The sequence below is a fragment of the Prionailurus viverrinus genome, chromosome X (assembly GCF_022837055.1).
Source record: "Prionailurus viverrinus isolate Anna chromosome X, UM_Priviv_1.0, whole genome shotgun sequence".
NCBI lineage: Eukaryota > Metazoa > Chordata > Mammalia > Carnivora > Felidae > Prionailurus > Prionailurus viverrinus.
The window spans coordinates 7,213,911-7,233,304 of record NC_062579.1 but is presented as its reverse complement, the minus strand read 5'-3'; the positions used below and the strand labels follow the sequence as shown (position 1 = coordinate 7,233,304).

Here is a 19,394-nt window from a genome sequence, read left to right as displayed (position 1 = left end):
GAAAGCCAGAGTTCAGGCCGGTGCCCGGTTTCGCACCTGCCAGGCGACTGGTGGGCAAGGAGAAAACCCTCCTCCTGCCGAGGCAGTAAAGGGAACTTGGGCCCACCTGGGAATACGAAGGAAGCTGTGATAGAACGTTCATGTGTGAGAGCGTCCCTCTAGGCCTTCCTGACTCCATTCTAAATCAAGTTTCCCTTTGGGGTGCCTGGGTGGCTCTGTCGGTTAAGCCTCCAATTTCAGCTCAGGTCATGATCTCAGTGGCTCCTGAGTTCAAGTCCCTGGTCGGCCTCTGTGCTGTCAGCTCCGAGCCTGGAGCCTGCTTTGGATTCTGGTCTCTCTGCCCCTACCCTGCTCGCGCACACTCTCTCTCGTAAATAAATACAAACATTAAAAAAAAAATCAAGATCTTTCTCCAAAAGCGTTAAGTGATCAAGAGTTGAGTTCTCTGTATTTGGTAATTTTTGTCCCTCGGGACCTTACCTGGTTATCCTGTCCCAAATCAGAGGCAAAGTGCAGAGCAGTTAGAAACCACTTAAGGTCACGTTTGAGTGACAAGGTTAGGAGGGAGAACGCTCAGGCATTGCCCATCCCAAGTCTCTATCTGGAGATTAGCTCGGAGCACTGAGCCCGCGTTACCTTACCGGGTCCATCATTTCTACAAAGGTTTGACAGGCCACGGGTACAAAACTTGAATGATACGGAGAATTGAACGTAGGAGGGCAATTCCAAACTGGATTATGGTTCTCAACCCTGACCCTAGGCCTGGAGGTAGCCAGCTGAACGAAGGACCACGCTGGCTTTGCACGATCCGATTTCTACCCCTCCAGAGGCATCGACCCCCGTGCAGCAGGCAGAATTTGCCACAAGCAGGTAACCGAGGCCTGTGCACCTGCCCCCACCTCCTTCAGCCCACGGAGTCAAGTGGTCACTGTCGGGCGGCTCGCTGCTGTGGCCGCAGCGTGGAGCAGCTCTCCCCGCGGAGGTCTACCTGCAGTGACGTGCGCCGCCTCCTGCAAGTCCCCGGCTCAGGTGGCCACGGAGGGTGGATGGGGAGGGACAACGGGAGGCCTGTGATTTATCATGGATGGTGACAGGGACCGTGAAAGCTCCCAATCAGCGTTGCCCTCCAGCTGTGTGAGCATTGCTAGGCCCGTGGCAATGCCGTCCGCTGCAGACGGGAGGGAGAGCGACGCGGATTACGGAGGTCCTCGTCTAGGGTCTGCCTACTGACCCATCCTTTCGCCGGGATTCCCCGAGTGAGCTTTCCGAGCCGGGAATCAGAGGAACCGGCCTGACATTCTGGGAGGTGCCATCTCGTCCTGAAAGGGGCTCTTCTGAAAGCCTTGCAAGGAAGAAGGAGCCCATGTGTACCTCCCTCGCAGGGGAACAGATTGAATTTAGGCAAGGAAAACAAAGTGGGGGGAGGGCGGGGGGGGGGTACGCAAATGTCACACGATCGGCAAACGTGGAAGTGTTCGGCTGAACCGGTGTGGCCGTGGTTGGAGAAAGTTTGACACAAGGTATGAGAGCACCTACCTGTAAACAGCCTCATCCGACAGGTAACCCCCATAGACCTGCAGGTACCGTCAACAGTGGCATCTGGGACTGAAGACACTCTGTGACAGGTAACACCAAGGGATCGCCAACATCATGAACCTATCGGAGTTTCGGGGCACATTCAACAGTCGGACAGGGAGGAATAAGAAGGGACAGACAGCAAGAAAAAGGCGTACTGGCCTGGTCTAGTTGAAGTGGGGAACGAAGGCAAAGGAGAAAATTAAATTCCCTGATAACGTGCAGCCCGCTGACGGATACTTGGGGCAGGCAGAGTGGGACATTCTCCTCCAGGAACCCTGTATGGTCTTTAGGTCATTGCCTTGCTAGAGGCCAAACGACCCGAAGCTTGACAGGAGCCATGCCTCCAGCATCCTGTAAGGCTTCTTTAGCATATGAAAATCCTTTTGGGGAGTGCCTGGGGGGCTCAGTCCGTGAGGCAGTCCAACTCTTGATTTCAGCTCTGGTCATGATCTCATGGTTTGGGAGTTCGAGACCTGGTAGGGCTCCAGGCTAACAGTGCAGAGCTGGCTTGATAATCTGTCTCTCTGCCCCTCCGGCACATGCTGTCTTTCTCTCTCCCCACCCCCCACCCCCCTCCCCCCCATACACACTGCCACCCGCAACATAAACAAACTTAAAAACAAATCCTTTTGGAAACTTCCCTTGTCCTTACCTCCCCCTGCACCAAAGTATATGATCACTCACTCCTCTCAACCCCAGGGCAGCTCTTTCCACCCACGGGCCCTGCCCCTGGCTTTAATAAAACCACCCCTTTGTACCGAAAATGTCTCAAGAATTCCTTCTTGGCTATTGGTTCCCAAACCCCATTTTGAACCACATCATGGTCGCCTTGGGAGAGCAGTCTCATTCAGCTTCATGTGTTTCAGCTTCTGGGAATCTTTGCTTTCTGGTCACCGGATGGTGTGCGTCCACTCAGGGTTTGGCACCTTCTTCCATGTGATACGTGGATCCAAGCGTATGTTCCTCAAAGTTAGGCAGCACGAACATCCGTCCATAGTCCCTGATAGGGCCTTTCCTTGGGGTTGCAGAGTCTCTCTGGAGAGGTCTTTCCCAATACACGAAATCTCTGGGCTGCACATTATGACGACGTGCACATCGTGCCAGGAGTACACCGTGGAAGACTGTCCTACCAGAGTGGGATTATTCACAATGGGTTTGCTTGCGCTTTTGCAAAACTGAAGTATATCCCTTTTTATTAGCTGTGGATCAAAAGCAGCAGAGGCTAGGTGCATTGGATATCCTCACACAAAAAGAACAGATTCTCACTGAACTTCCAAAAACATACTGTCAGGAAAAATGAGAATATTTACTAAGAGTTTCAGAATTCTGGAGCGTTCAGGTAGAGAAAAAAATATCTAAATGCTTCAGTCATTGTTACCAAATTGTTTTAAGTTATAGAGAGCTTAAAAGGAGAGGGGGGGAAGAAAGGCGAGGGGCCTTTACATCAGGAAGACAAAGCATTAAAGCAATCAGTTTTCATTAGTTTTAGAAATTCTTACCCAGCTCGGTGTTATGATCTTAAAGGAATCAAATCCCTGTATTCTAGAGCACCTGGCAAATTCCTTTCTCATGAACCTCCTTGAAGATGAAGCACTCCTGTAGAAACATTCGTTGTAAAAGCATCAGAACAAAACAGTAACCGTCAATGACAACGGACTTGAAAATGGCCACAGTTAAAGATCTGAAAAGAGTTCACACACACAGGGGCGCTTGGGGGCGCTCAGCTTAGGTCATGATCTCACTGTAGGTTTGGGCCCCATATTGTGCTCTGAACTAACCCTGCGGAGCCTGCTTGGGATTTTCCCTCTCCCTCTGCCCCCACTTATGTGGGTGCGCACACGCGCACGCTCTCTCGAAATAAACATTAAAAAAAAAAAAAAAAAAAGAGGGGCACCTGGGTGGCTCAGTTAGTTAAGCATCCGACTTTGGCTCAGGTCATGATCTCACGGTTCGTGAGTTCGGGTGCTGCATGGGGCTCACTGCTCTCAGCCCAGAGACCACTTTGGATACTCTGTCACCCTCGAACTGTGTCCTTCCTTCCCCTTCCCCCACTTTCTCTCTCAAACATCAATGTTAAAAATAATTTTCTTAAAAAAAAAAGTTCACACCTACACCTACAAAAAAAAAGTGATGCAATTGATAAGTAAATTTGGTTCACTTTGTGACATACATTTTAAAATTATGACTACTAACATTGTACCAGGATACAGAATTTTTTAAACTTCGTGTAATTTTTGGAACGCGCATATTCACACCTAAACAAACGCAAAATAAAGAAGGCTTAATATTCCTGATTTGACAATGCTTCCCATGTAATTTAACATAACAAATACACCTAATTAGTAGAACATCTCTCTTTTTATAAAGAGAGAACGTTTTGAGGTGTTCCAGGGACCCTCTAGAAATTCTTATTAGTTTGAGGTCAAAAAAACTTCGTTTCAAATTTTAGAGAAGTTTGACAAGAATACCAAAAGGTTTGTGATGAGGGAGCATAAGGCAGGCTGAGGGCCCAGCACAAGCTAGCCCCCCCTAGTCCCCTCCCCTCCCCGTGGGATGTGTGGGACACTCCTCAGACACTCCTGGCTGCCCTAGAACAGAGTACAGGACAGAAGACCAATGGTTAACTGAAAGAGATCACAGTCATACAGGACAACGTCTCCATCAGTTTACAAATGTCTTAGTAAATTACAAGAAAAAGGCAATCCTACCAATAGCCTGATCTCCAGAACCCTACAGACTCCGTTTCCCGGAGCCCCAACATCACCCTCCCCTCCCCATAGTGAGGTAGGGAACTAAGGCAAGAAGGGAATGGCAGGTAAAATTAAGTTTCGTTATAACCTGCAGCCCATTGGTACAGAGTAGAACATTTCTCCAGGAATCCCCTACTTTCCTAGTGTTAATGCCTTACTAGAGGGAAAACGACCTTAACTTGACAATGGCAAGGTCCCTGGCATCTTAAGAGTCCTCTTTAGCATATCAAAGTCCCTCTGGAGGCCTCCATTTTCTCTTTACCTCCCCCAACTCCACAGTGTATAATCAGTCAGTCCTCACAACCCCAGGGCAGCTTTTTCTGCCCAGTGATCCTGTCCTCAGGCTTCAATAAAGTCACCTTTTCGGGGGCACCTGGGTGGCTCAGTCGGTTAAGCATCCAACTTTGGCTCAGGTCAGGATCTCCCGGTTCATGGGTTCAAGCCCACATCGGGCTCTGTGCTGACAGCTCGGGGCCTGGAACCTGCTTTGGATTCTGTTTCTCCCTCTCGCTCTCTTTCCAGCCCTCCCCTGCTCATGCTCGCTCGCTCTCTCTCTCTCTCAAAAATAATTAAGTGTTGAAAAAAAATTGAATAAAATAAAATCACCTTTTTTGCACCAAAGACGTTGCAAGAATTCTTTCTTGGCCATCGGCTGCGAATCCCCACCACTCCAAAGCCCCATCATCTGCACACCGTTCAACTACAGTGGTTTTCTTCCTTCATCTTTATTGTCTCCAACAGTTACACTTTACATCCATTTAGAATTCTTAACCCTTAGAATCCTTAATTCCCAGCAAAAACTAAAACGTAAGCAATTGTGGGCTGAAATTTATGAATATGTTTCATTATTTCGAGAAACATGCTTTTCTCATAGAAAATTTTCTCAGCACATTTTACTAACAGACCCCAATATTTTGGGGGTCTTTGTAAGAAGAAGCCCTAACTGGATAAATCTGTGTTCAGTAACTAATGTTTTAGTATTCTATCCTGCTTAAAAAATTATCCAGGTATTCAATGAAATTACATCATTTACGTTAACCCAGTATATAGCAGGATTCTTACAGAGAGAGAGAGAGAGACAGGACGCCAAGGCTTTCTTTATTCGTCCTGCTGGTATGGGCTCAGTGGGTTCGAACCCGAAAAACTGAGCCCCGAGCCCAGCAGGGTGCAGCCTTTTGTGCCATTTCTACTTCTTTGTCTCCCATACATGGTGACACATATAGTCTGATTGGACACAGTCCACATTACAGAGTCGTGTCAGAGCTATGCATACGTGTATAGGAGTTGATTGGGCCACTTTGCCTTCCTTGTTCTGAGGGGGCCTTCGCCACGTTCCTTAGGGAGGGACCCCCTATTTTAGGTCCAAGAGCATCATCTTGGTTTAGAGGTTTATATCTCCACATCATGATCACATGCGTGACCACTTTCCTTTTTTTTTTTTTTTAAATTTTTTTTTTTTTAACATTTATTTATTTTTGAGAGAGAGACAGAGCATGAACGGGGGAGGGGCAGAGAGAGAGGGAGACACAGAATCTGAAACAGGCTCCAGGCTCTGAGCTGTCAGCACAGAGCCCGACATGGGGCTCGAACTCAAGAACTGTGAGATCATGACCTGAGCCGAAGTCGGACACTCAACCGACTGAGCCACCCAGGCGCCCCGACCACTTTCCTTTTGACCATTGCCTCAATGAGGCTAGAGACAGACCATATAACCAGGAGAGTTAGGCAAGGTAGGATTAAGAAAGCACCCAAAATCAAGAGATTAACACCTGTGAGGGTTTTGAATTCCCCCCCCCCCCCAGAGTTGAAAACCATCCCCCAAATAACTCCCCCGGGTTTCAACTGTTCCAGGTCTGGACGGGGACATCGACAACCTTTCTCCTTCGATCTGTGATGTCCTCTAGGACTTTTCCCTCATCATCTGTAGGCAGCAGTCGCTCCGGTTAAACTTTCCACAGACTCCTCCCTCAGAAGCAAGCAGGTAATCAATCTAAGGCCACGCGATTCTGATAGATGGCATTGCACATTTGGGTTTGCTGCTTGGCTAGGAAGCTAAGAGCCCTGGCAGTTTCGTTGACGATCATTTCTACAACCGCTCGCAGTCTGATTCTGCGGTTTAGCATGTAAATGGGGGTGCGGCAGCCCCAGGCCCCGTCCTCTGCCCAGGCGGCAGGGCCATACTATCGGATTATACGCTCGGGAGGCCATTTATTATCTTTTTAATCGCCAATGTGTAAGGCACGCAGCTTGATTTGAGTCTCCCTGTCCCCATACGCTCGGGCTCCCAAATGTTTCCCTCTGGCAAGTAGGAGCAGGAAGAAAGATGGACGATTAGTTTCTAGCACATATGACCCTGACCAGACTGAGGGGAGTACTGCGTGTCCTTCCACATATCCAGTCTAGTCCACCTGCCACCCGCCATCTGACGGCTGCGTTGACATTGTCTAGGCCTCTTGGAGAGGAGAGAAGTTAAACAAGGGGCGGGGATGTGGCTCAGGGTGATCTGGGGTCCCCCACCATTGGGTTTTCCGGGCAGTTGAGCTGTAAAATCTTTGGTCTAGGCATGTTACATTTTCAACAGAGACCACAATGAACTTTTTCCCCATTAGGCAAGACAGGCTTTTTTTCCCCAGAATTGAACTTTTGAGAAGCCGAGCCCTGATAGTAGGACTTGGGGCATTTTGGTTTACTCTGAGGGCCGTGGGAATCGCATTTTCTGGTCTCCTACAGCCATTGTTTCCCCGTGTTGGTACCAACGAAGTATCCTGTCCACAAGAGGAAGGGGAGCGTTCACAGAAATTTCTCACCACATTTCCAGCCGGCCAGGGGGTGCTCAGCCCGTCCTGTGGCAAAGAGTAGAGCGAGAATCCCCATACCAGTGAGGAACAAGGGGTGATAGTGCATCACAGTAAGGAAACCTACAGAAAATAAGGAAGTCGATTCATTCTACCGGACCGCCGATTTCTCGAGCTTCTGCCGCGCGTGGATCAGCCGGCTTCCAGAGTGACCAGGGCAGGGCTGCAGTCTCCCGGAGCCTCTGGAGCGGCCGACTGCTGCTTCCGTGGGGTCAGCGCGCACGGCGTGGACGCATCAGGAACGCACTCCCAGTTTCGAGATGCCGGCTCCACTCTGCTGTGGTCAATCCAGGGACCCGCTTCGGCTACCTTTCCTGCGGGAGGGGCGGACGAAACGACAGTGAGCGGGTTCCTCCAGAGGGGGGGTGAGGGGTTGGAAAGGAGGAGGACAGAAAAGGTGGCTCCCGGCACCAAGAAGGAAATGAACTGGCTTTTTGGTGACCTGAATTTTCCAGAGTTACCAGAGGCTCCGGGCTTCCAATAGACACTTGGTTCTGGGAGCCACCCCGAAGACCCCCAGGGCCCATCAGTCCCTTCCAGGAACACTGGCTATCTGAGCCTTGCATATAGAGGTCCATGAGGGCATTCCCACCTCCAGTGATGGTCTCTACACAAGGGGCATGGCTTGCAGGGCTCTGAGTTCTGTCGTCCCTTCGGAGGGCAGTCTAGTTTCCGGTGCCCTGACTGGCCACATGAGTGGCATTTGCGGCCAGGAGCTTGGGAAGTCTGATCTGACATAGTGCTTAAGGCCACGACTAAGGCCTCAGATTTTTTTAAGCCTCATTTCCTGTTTTTCCGTCTTGATCTCGGTTGTAATATACCCGAATGGTAGGTCGTAACAGCTCTTTTAGGGTTCCTTCCAGGACAACAGCCAATTTTTGCAGTGTCCTCTGAGTATCGGGGCCAACTGAGTGACAAATTTGTCCTTTAAAATCGTTTCAGTCTCACGGGTGTCAGGGGAGATAGCCATATATTTAATGAGAGTCTCCCTCAACCTCGCCAGGAAGCCATTTGGGCTCTCATTCCGTGTTTATAAAAAAAAAAAAAAATAGTGGCTAATTTAGCATAAAGGGCTTAACCTTAGACCTCCTTAATTTCTCTAAAGCACATGCTGGGAAGTGGTGGCAATACCATTTCTTAATGGGATGGTCATCGTTCCAATTAGGATCTTGGGATGGAATCTGGGCCCCAGTAGGAAACTGGAAGTTCCCTAATAGGACCCCCAGCCCCATGATAATTAATGAGTTGTCTTGTTTTGGTTTTTTTTCCCCAGAGTTTATAGATCAAAATCATCCCAATTTTTCAGAATGCGTCCCAAAGGAGTATTGGCCTCGGCTGGGCAATTGCCCATCTAGAGGAAAAAGGAGGAGGAGACTGTCCCTTATCTTCGTTTTCCAGAGCTGGCCAGGAGAAGCCTCATCTCCTGACCCTGAATTTTGTCAGTCTAGAGAGGTGCTGGGAGCAGTTGCTCCTAGCCAGGCTTGACCCTACCTCCAAGAGCTGATCCGGTCTTCCCTGATTTCTCCTATCCCTCTGTCTTCCGCCTACAGGACTTCGGGGGGTATCGATTGTGACCAGGGAAGACTTCCCTGGTTGTAGAACGACGCGCTAATTTTGTTTTGGCCCAACACTAATCCTCTTTACAAACATATTTTAGAAGGCTCGTGAAAACCATTTTTTTTTTTTTTAAGGATAAAATTGGCCGTCAAGGGGGCCAAAAGGACCAAAGTCGAGGTCTATTCCCTTGCCTTTTTCAACAGTGCCCACATAAATATGTTCCAGCCATGTGGATATCCGTTTTAGAGTATCTAGGTGGCCACAAATTGGCATACACTGGGCTAAGAGTGGCAAAACGGCTCCTATGTAACCCAGGAAAAGCCTTTTATATATGGTAGTCACCTATCCCTCACACAGCACAGGCATCCGTTCCCATGCTAAACAGAGAGAACACAAATGTGGAACATTTGGAGACTGGCAGTGAGGACATCATCACCGTCTCCCCAGCCTTTGGATTCAAGGAGGGGCAATTTCAACCAAGGCCTCAGTTAACTCAAAAGGGTGTGCTGTCCTGCCCTTTTGGTTAAAATAATTTTCTTCCATCTTTTTGGGCAGACAAAAGGGGGAAAAAAATTTTTTTTTTTTTTCAAAAACATACCAACATTTCAAGAAACCTTTGCCTTTTTAACAAAGTAAAGCAGAATTTTAATCTCATCCCAGTGCACTTTTAAAATCCATTCGTTTTAACCTTAGTCTGTCCTGACCACATGTAAAATTTCTTTCCAAAGATTTCCCTTCACAAACCTTCTACAACTTGCCTTTGCTTTCAGATTTTGACCAAAGCCCTTTTTCTCCCAACAACCAGACTCATCTAGGACAAAATTACTTTCTTTTACTTTCAACAAAAACGTATTCCCATTCCTTCTATCTTTCTTACATATCTCCCATTTTTCTACATAGTTACTTTCCTTATTTTTATCAGTCTTAATTATATTTAGCAGAATTTTAACTCTTAGAAAGAAACCTTCGTCTCGGGGCGCCTGGGTGGCGCAGTCGGTTGGGCGTCCGACTTCAGCCAGGTCATGATCAGAGCGTCGGGCTCTGGGCTGATGGCTCAGAGCCTGGAGCCTGTTTCCGATTCTGTGTCTCCCTCTCTCTCTGCCCCTCCCCCGTTCATGCTCTGTCTCTCTCTGTCCCAAAAAATAAACGTTGAAAAAAAAAAAAATTAAAAAAAAAAAAAACCTTCGTCTCCAGGGGAAACTAAGTAGTAACCAATTATGAATTATCTGTTACATCAGAAATCTTGAGATGGTCAACTTTCGAATCGTTAAGCATAAAGCATGTTTCTTAACAGATCCAAGTATCCTGAGTTTTGGGGGGGTTTGTTTTCTTTTTTCAGCAACATGGGTTAGGTTTTAGAATACTTGTATATATTGATCAGGGTTGTCTGAAAATTTGCCCTGGTCCTTTTTATTTGCTGAAATGGAACCTTTATGGCGCCAAATCCATCATGAGGCATTTCAGTCAATAGATACATTGAATGGGCCTTGATTTCAGGGGGAGAAGTTTTTTTTTTTAATCCCTGGTATTCCTGGATAAGGAGGGCATAAGGGTCTAATAGGTGGCTTTTCCTGAGGAGAGGCCTCAGGGGGTGAGTCTGCAAATACTTGCCTTTCTTGGCCCCTTTCAGGCAAAGAACACCTGCACTTAGGGAACTTCTGACCATCTACCCTGTCTCCTACGACACAGATCTAACTATAAGTACTGTACTGAACACCTCCCTCTGGAGGCCAGGACTCGCCATCCTCCAGGAGAGATTTCAGGAGCCTCTTAGCGTTGGCGGATTCAGTATCAAGCCCTGACCCGGATCACACTCCTGAGGAAGTCTAACGCCACCTTAAACCGTATGAGGTCGCCCTTTCGGCTGTCCGTCTCACTCACACACAGTCACACAGCGACTCCACCCCACCACCCAGCGCCTTCATATTGAGGTTTCGGTTCCTTATTCCTTATGGACCTACTCGGGCAACTCTTGGAGGAGGGATCAGGCTCTCCTTCTGCCTCTTAGGGGCAGGTCTGCAAAAACGAACCGGGCTCTTACCAGTCTGTTGGGCAGCACTCACTGAGCCAGTTCCCGGGCCTCACGGGTTCCGCTGTGCTTCCGCACCGGGAGGGGCCGGTCGCCTATGGATCAAGCGGTCCGCTGGCGCCAGGCGAGGTGCCGTCTCCCAGCGCTCCGAGGTTCACACTCCAGGGTGACAGAGGAGGGGGAAAGCATCGTCTTTGAATCCTGGAAGCGAGCCCCCAAGACACGTAGCAGGATGCTCGCACAGTGAGACCAAACACAGAGGCTCTTCTTCCCAGCAAGCAGCTTTATTCCTGCAGGCACGGGCTCAGCAGGCAAAGACCCCAAAAAGGCTGAGCCCCGAGCACGTCGGGGTGTAACCTTTTATGCAATTTCTACTTCTTTGTCTCCCATATACGGTGACACGTAGTCCAGCTGGACACAGTCCACGTTAGAGAGTCGTGTTAGAGCCAGGCATTCGTGTATGGGAGTTAATTGGGCCACGTTGCCTTCCTTGTTCTGAGGAGGCCTTCGCCACGTTCCTTAGGGAGGGGGTCCACCTCTACCACAATACTGTCCCCGCCAATTAGGTTCAAATTACGCACAAAAAACTTCATGAGACATTGGACACCAGCACCCATCACCTCAGGTGAATTTTCTTACTGACAGACTTTGCAAGAGAGACAACATGTTTGCATTATAGTCAGTGTTGAGAAATCTGTTTTTTAAAAAGTTTTTGATGCTTATTTTTGAGAGACAGGGCACGAGTGGGGGAGGGGCAGAGAAAGAGAAGGAGACTCAGAATCCAAAGCAGGCTCCAGGCTCCGGGCTGTCAGCACAGAGCCCGATGCGGGGCTCGAACCCACAAACCGCGAGATCACGACCTGAGCTGAAGTCAGATGCTTAACCGACTGAGCCACCTACATGCTCCTCAATGTTGAGAATTCTAAGGCATGTTAGTCTTAATTAAACCAACAAACTTCAATTAGCTTTTACTTATTGATTATCCCGGATCATGTGAACCCAGAAAACATTTGGGTTTACTTAATTTACATATGTTTTTTTTTTTTCTTTAAGCCGATTTAAATAGAGTTCTTTACAAATTGATTTTGGCAATACTACCTATAGGTAGAAAAATAAAGACATCCACATACGTAAACAGAGATCGTAAGAGCTTTCGTTTAAAAAACATAAAAAACAAAAACCCTCACAAAAAACCTTAGCCACATTTCAAATACAAAACTCAAAAGTTTTAATTTTCTTTTAAACGCTTATTTGTTTTTCAAAGAGAGCAAGCATGAGAGGGGAAGGGGCAAAGAGAGAGAGGGAGACACAGAATTGGGAAGCAGGCTCCAGGCTCTGAACTGTCAGCATAGAGCCCGAGGTGAACCCATGAACCCTGAGATCATGACCAGAGCCCAAGTTGGATGCTTAACCAACTGAGCCACCCAGGTGCCCCTGAAAACTCAAAACAAGAGCTGGATTCAAACTGTATTTGTGGAAGATGGATTAAGTTAAGGTTACCTGCTCAGATGGCTAGTTTGTTTTGTTTTTTCACGAAAAAATTTTTATTTGCATGCTGTAAAGGATCCTTTTTAGGAGTGTTTTTGAAATCATCTTGGCTTTTAGAAGCTTCTGCATACCAAACAATGTACTCCGTTGTCTCTGAGAGGGTTGGGATCCTCTTTTAAGGTGCCCCTTAAGGTGGATTTATCTAAGTCAAAGTTTCCCCAGAATGGTTATTACAACTCCAAAGTATCCAAAAACTTGCCTATTTTTCCAGAAAGGCACAAGAGTCTGGTCCAAGGACTAGGTCGAACCTAGCTTGCTTTTGGATTCCCTAAAGTGTCTTAACTATGAGAGACCCTTTTCCAACAGCTGTTCTGAAACACCTGGAATCATGCGTTTCCTCCTTTTGATCACGACAGGTGACTCACCAAGAAGGTGCAGCAAACAGAAACAGGACAAACAAAAACTGTAGAGTACTCCCCAGGAAGGGTGATGCCTTCCTAAAAACAAAAACAGATCCCAGCTAAAGTTGGAGCTGAACCAAAGAGAGGGAGCAGGAGTCTGAGAGGAGATCTATCCAACCGCTAGGAAAAAGACGCCTGGTAATCAGAGGGCACGAACGGCTCATGTGAGCATCGCACACAGTTCGGAGGGTCGTTAGTTCCTCAGGGCTTCATCTCCTTCACATCCCACTTCTGATCACCAGGTAATGTCAACCTTAAAAGAGCAAGTTGTTCTACCAGCGAAACGAGTTTATGCAAGAATAGCAGAGGGAATGCAATTCAGAACTTGCAAGCTATGGTTAACCACAGGCAGAGTCTGCAGAACAAGGGAGAGGAACATCACTCTAGAACAAGGAGGAAGTTGGGAGGGGCTCAAAGTCTATTGGAGAAAAGCAAGAGTTTAGGGTGGTGATGGTTACTTACCGGCTGATTTGTGGCAGTTTCTTATTGGCTAGGCTGCTGCTGTTTAGACAATCTTCCTTCCTCCTATTGGAGCAATAAAGTGAACTATTTCTGGCACAGGAATGAAGTAGGCGGTGATGGAAAGTTCATGTGTGTGAGAGCTCCTCCCTACAGGGCCTTCCAACTCCATTCTAAGTAAGGTTTCCCTTTATGGATTTTCACACAACCAACAGGAGAAAACACATTCTTCTCAAGCACGCACACAACATTCTCCGGGATACATCATATGTTAGGCCACAAAACAAAAAGTTTAAGGAGACTGAAATCATATCAAGCATCTTTTTCAACTACAATGGCATAAAATTAAAAATCAATTACAAAAACAAAGCTGGAGGGTACCTGGGCACCTCAGGCAGTTGAGCGTCCAACTTCAGCTCAGGTCATGACCTCATGGTTTGTGGGTTCCAGCCCCGCATCGGGCTCTGTGCTGATGGCTCAGAGCCTGGAGCCTGCTTCAGATTCTCTGTCTCCCTCTCTCTCTCTGACCCTCCCCCCTGTACTTTGTCTTTAAAACGGAAATAAACGTTAAAAATTTTTTTTCAAAAAGAATAAAGCTGGAAAACACACAAATACAGGGAGATTAAACAACACGTTTTTCAACAACAAATGGGTCAAAGAAGAAAAATCAAAAACAATCTTCAGATAAATGAAAAGGGAAATATAATGTATCAAAACTTCTGGGATGCAGCAAATACTGTTCCAAGAGGGAAGTTTATAGCAGTAAATGCCTACATTAAGAAACAAGAAAGAGCTTAAATACAAAACCCGTTATTACATCTCAAGGAACTACAGAAAGAACTAAGCCCAAAAGTAGCTTGAGGAAGGAAATACAAAGATCAGAGCAGAAATAAATGAAATAGAGACTAGAGAGACCATAAAAAAGATCAATGAAACTAATAGCTAGGTATTTTGTAAAGATAAACAAAACCTTTAGCTAGATTAACCAAGGGGGGCGAAAAAGAGAGAGGACTTAAAATTATAAATGAAAGAAGATACATTATTACTGATACCACACAAATATACAGGCTCCTAAAAGACCATTATGAACAACAATACCAAACAAACTAGAAAACCTAGCAGAAATGGATAACTTCCTACAAACCCACAACCTAACAAAACTGAACCATGAATAGAAAATCTGAAGACACCAATTACTAGTAAGGAGAGCAAATCAGAAATCAAAACTCTTCTTCCCACAACAACAAAAAGTCCAGGACCAGATGATGAGTTCTACTAAAAAAAAACAGAAGGGAATGCTTCCAAACTCATTTTACAAGTCCTGTATTAACCTGATATCAAAATTAGTTAAGGACATTATAAGAAAATGAAATTACAGGTCAACATCCCTGATGATCATAGATGCAAAAATCCTCAACAAAATATTAGCACACTGAATTCAACAGTACATTAGAAGGATTACACACCATGATCAAGTGGGATTTATTCTAAGGATTCAAGGATGGCTCAACATCTGCAAGTCAATGTCATATAACACATTAACAAAATGAAGGATAATAATCATTCAATCATTCCACTAGATGCAGAAAAAACATTTCACAAATTCAATATCCTGATAAAAACTCTCAACGGAGTATAGAGGGAACATGCCTCGATACGGTAAAGGCCATATGTAACAAGCCCACAGCTAATATACTCAACGGTGGAAAGCTGTAAGTTTTTCCTTGAAGATCAGTAACAACACAAGGATGCCCCAACTTTGCCACTTTCATTCAACACAATACTTGAAGACCAAGCCTGAGCAATTAGGCAAGGAAGAGAAGCCATCCAAATCAAAAAATGGTAGTAAGATGGTCTCTATCTACAGGCGACATAACATTATATATAAAAAACCCTGAAGATTCCATTAGAAAACCACGTCAAAACCAAGACGTGAATTCAGTAAAGCTGCAGGATAGAAAACCAATATACAGAAATCAGTTGGGCTTCTATACACTAAAAATGAAGCCTCAGAAACAGAAATTAAGGGGGTGTCCTGGTGGCTTAGTCAATTGAGCATCCGACTCTTGATTTCAGCTCAGGTCAGGATCCCAAGGTCATGGGATCAAGCCCCACGTGGAGGACCTCAGTGTAGAGCCTGCTTAGGATTTTTTCTCTGCCCCTTTTCCCCTGCTTCCATTCTCCAAAAAGAAAATTTTTTAAAAATCACAAAATTTGTATGAAACAAAATAAAACCCTAAATAGCTTAAGCAATCTTAAGAACAAATACATCTCAAAGTATCACACTTCCAGATTTCAAACTATAGTACAAGGCTTTAATAATCAAAACGGTATGGTATTGGCATAAAAACAGACACCTAGACAGTGGAACAGGAGAGCGAGCCCAGAATAAACTCATTCATATACAGTCCATTATGACAAATGAGTCCAGAATATACAAGGATATATAAAAGAAAGGGGGAAAGGGTAGTTTCTTTAGTAAGCGGTACTGGGAAAATTGGATAGGCACATGAGTAAGAATGAAACTGGACCCCTATCTTACACCATACACAAAAACCAACTCCAAATGGATTAAAGACTTGGGGGGGAAGACCTGAACATAAGATCTGAAGACTACAAAATTCCTAGAAGAAAACACAGGGGGAAGACTCATCGACATCAGTCTTGGCAATTTTTTTTTTTCTTTTTGAATTTGACACAAAACTGAAAGGCAACAAAAGCAAAGATAAACACATGAGACTACATCAAATTAGCAATCTTCCACACAGCAAATGGCACCATCGACAAAGTGAAAAGGCAGCCTAGAGAGTGGAACAGAGTGTTTGCAAACCAGGTATCTGGTTAAAAGGGTTAATAGCCAAAACATATCAAGAACTCCTATGACTCAAGAGCAGAAAACAATCCAAATAAAGAATAGGCAGAGGAACTGAACTTTTTAAAAAAGATTTTAAGTCATCTCTACATCCAATGTGGAGCTTGAACATACAACCCCAAGATCAGGGGTCCGGGGTTCCACAGACTAAGCCAGCCAGGAGCCCCTCAACAGTTTTCAAAAGACAGTATACGGATATATGAAAAGGTGATCAACGTCAATCATCAAGGAAATGCAAATCAAAACCACAACGAGACATCACGTCACACCGTTAGGATGGTAATCATGAAAAACACCAGCAGTAACAAGCATTGGGGAGGATGTGGACAAGAGAACCCTCGTGCACTGCTGGAGGGAACGCAAACTGGGGCAGCCACCATGGTTAACCGTAGGGAGGTTCACTCAAAAAAGTAAAACACTAGAAGTATCCTATGATCCAGCAATGTCCCTTCTGGGTACTTGCCCAAAGGAAATGAGAACAGGTTTTTGGAGAGAGATCTGGATTGCCACGTGCACGGCAATATTACTCACAATAGTCAAGATATGGAAACTTAAGTGGCCTTCAAGGGGATGAATGAGTAAATCTGATAAGGTATATCTATACACAAAGGAATGTTATTCAGCCATGAGAAAAAAAAGGAGATCCTGTTTTTTGGCAACAACGCGGATGGACTTCGCTAAGGGAAACCTCAAAAAGGTTAACTCCTAGAAACAGACTAAAATGGTGGTTAGCAGGAACTGGGGAGAATGGAAAAGAGATGTTGGTCAGAGGGCACTCACTTCCACTTATGAGAGGAGTCAATTCAGAAAATCCAACAGACAGCAGAGTGATTATGGTTAACGATATCGTAACAGACTTGAGAGACGCTATGTTCTCACGGGTAAGTGGAAATTATGGGACATGATGCAGGTGTTTGCTAACTTTGTGCTGGTAATAATTTTGCAACATGTAAGCCTACCATGTCAACACCTTCTGTATATTTAAAAAAAGATTTTTAATTTAAATCCACATTAGTTGTCACAAAGTTGAATAATCACTTCAGGAATAGAATTTGGTGATTCATCACTTACTTGTAACACCCAGGGCTCATCCCAACAAGTGCCTTCCTTAATAAGGCCCCCTGCCCATTTAGCCCACTCCCCGACCCAACACCCCTCCAACAACCGTTTGTTCACTGTATTTACGAGTCTCTTGGGGTTTGTCTCCCTGTTTTTATGTTATTTTTGCTTCCCTTCCCTTACATCCACCTATTTGTATCTTAAATTCCGTCCGTGAAATCATAACGTATTTGTCTCATCTCTGACTTCTTTCATTTAGCCTAATACACTCTAGTTCCATCCACGTTGTTGCAAATGGCACGATTTCACTCTTTTCGATCATGGAGTAAGACTGCCTCGTGTATACCTATCTACCACATCTTTAACCATTTTGTCTGTCGATGGACATTTGGGCTCTTTCCATACTTTGGCTATTGTCAATAGAGCTGCTATCAACATTGGAGTGCACGTGCCCCTCTGAAAGAGCCCTCCTGAACACCTTCTATACCTTAAGATTCACAAGATGTCCTATGTTCATTTTATCTGAAAGCTGGAGGGAAAAAAAAAAAAAAAAAGACCCAGTGAGGTGGTGTTGAAAGAGAAGATGCCACTTTCTTGGTGGCACCAGGACTCCAGGCTTGATATGCTAAGTGTGATGAGGAAGGGGCCCGGACAACTTATTACTCCAAAATGTCCCCTTCAGTGGAAGATTCCTTTGACACCCAAACGGTAACAAACACCAAAAAAATAATCTCCTTCCCCCCCTCGGTCATGGAACTCGGTGACCTAGTAAGAATCCCTGGCAAAACCAGTTCAGCCCAGTCTGTATTTGTAAAGGGAAGTGGGTCTCTGGGACCTCACTGGAAAGGCAGACCGGACAAACCCACCCCACATCAGGAGCTGGGTGACCGTCGGTTAGCACGTTAAGCCTCATGTCCCAGGGAACCTCTCTGGTCCAGGCAAACCAGGTGCTTGGTCACCCTCAGAGCCGTCCTAGGTATGCTTTTTGGTGACTATACTGGCAGTGTCATTCGAGAACTCCTTCCAAGGCGGTTGCATACACCAGACGCTAGACTATGGTGCCGGTGTGCACCAAGAAAGCGGAACGGCAGCATGTGAGCCTCTTCCTCCCCTTGGGGAAGTTTTGGGGTGCTGCATCAGTGGACAGTTATCTTTGTTCCCTGTGTGGTCCCTCAAGGTCACCCTGGAAAGGGCTAGCTACCGGACAAGCCGCTGTAAGCTGTGGGAGGTCTTCCACGGGAGCAGTTCCCCAACAGCCCAGCGTGGAGGCAGCACCGGTCTCCCACCAGGACACACGTCCCGGCTCTGCAATTTGATGGCTAGGAGACCCTGGCCAAGTCACTAACCTCTGTGCCTCATGTTTCGTCATCTGTAAAATATGGACAGTCCCAGTACACGTTTCATATGGTGATATGAAGAATTGAGGTTATACATATCAAGGTTTTAAGTTGTATCTGGTACACAAAGTGCTTGGCTAACGTCACCTTCTCGATCACCATCTAAGAAGGAGTCGTGTTTGTTCCTAAGAAAAAGATGTCAAAAGGCAAGACCGGAGGGGATACCGTACTCTTTCTAGAGCCTGGGATGGAAAGCCCTGTGTCTATTTCCAGCGCCAGATCAGAAGGAGAGCGTGGGGAAGATGGCCTCCTGTTTGGCAGGGGGTAGGCAGCCCAACTCTGGAGAGGAAAGCAACAGAGGAGACTTCTGAAACGTAGGTCCGGAACTTGGCCAGTAAGTTTTCGAATACAGATCACGCAAGACAAAAATGGGGAGGTGAAAACAAACCTACCACCCCAGCTCCTTCTAGCGTCAAACAGCCTGAAGAGGTATTGCCAGACTAGATGATTTTTCGTTTATAACCCAAATAAAATTATGAGAAACACAATCACATGGGATTTCACGTACAATTTTTATTGAGGATTTTGTGTTGTTACAGAAAATCAATAGGCCTCAAGTCACATTACATGGGTAAGGCACTCAGCAGCAAACATGGTTACCAGAAGTCATCTGGCCCTTCGGGAGAAAAGCCTGTGAAACTAAATTAAGGAAAAATAAAATATTTTTATTAAATTTTTGTTAAATTTATTCAGGGATCTTTATCATGTTCTCATTCTTTCCCTGTGGGCTTTGTGCCCTTGCTTACTATTTATTTCAGAACCAATTTCACAAATTAGAAGATGCTGTATGTTATTTTTTTTGTGTGTTTTTTTTTTTTTTGGAAGTCCCTAAATTTTGATTGTTTCACTCATTTCTCACAGGCAGACTCAAACATCTGAACACTTCCCT

General features: G+C 45.8%; 1 protein-coding gene and 1 long non-coding RNA gene across 3 annotated transcripts in view; both read right to left on the bottom strand.

Moving 5' to 3' along the window:
* Positions 1-3,073: 3,073 nt before the first annotated feature.
* On the bottom strand, positions 3,074-7,361 carry LOC125157127 (uncharacterized). The gene is made up of 2 exons (XR_007148865.1): positions 7,251-7,361; positions 3,074-3,174 (listed from the first exon to the last, which is right to left on the bottom strand). It is a non-coding gene; the product is annotated as an uncharacterized LOC125157127 (long non-coding RNA).
* Positions 7,362-18,998: 11,637 nt separating this feature from the next.
* The window catches only part of OFD1 (OFD1 centriole and centriolar satellite protein), a 42,067-nt gene continuing 41,671 nt past the window's right edge, over positions 18,999-19,394 (bottom strand). For both annotated transcript variants that reach the window (XM_047843378.1, XM_047843381.1), the window contains one exon: positions 18,999-19,144. In XM_047843378.1, the coding sequence (XP_047699334.1) occupies positions 19,102-19,144 (43 nt within the window). In that variant the 3' untranslated portion in view covers positions 18,999-19,101. The remainder of the gene's footprint in view (positions 19,145-19,394) is intronic.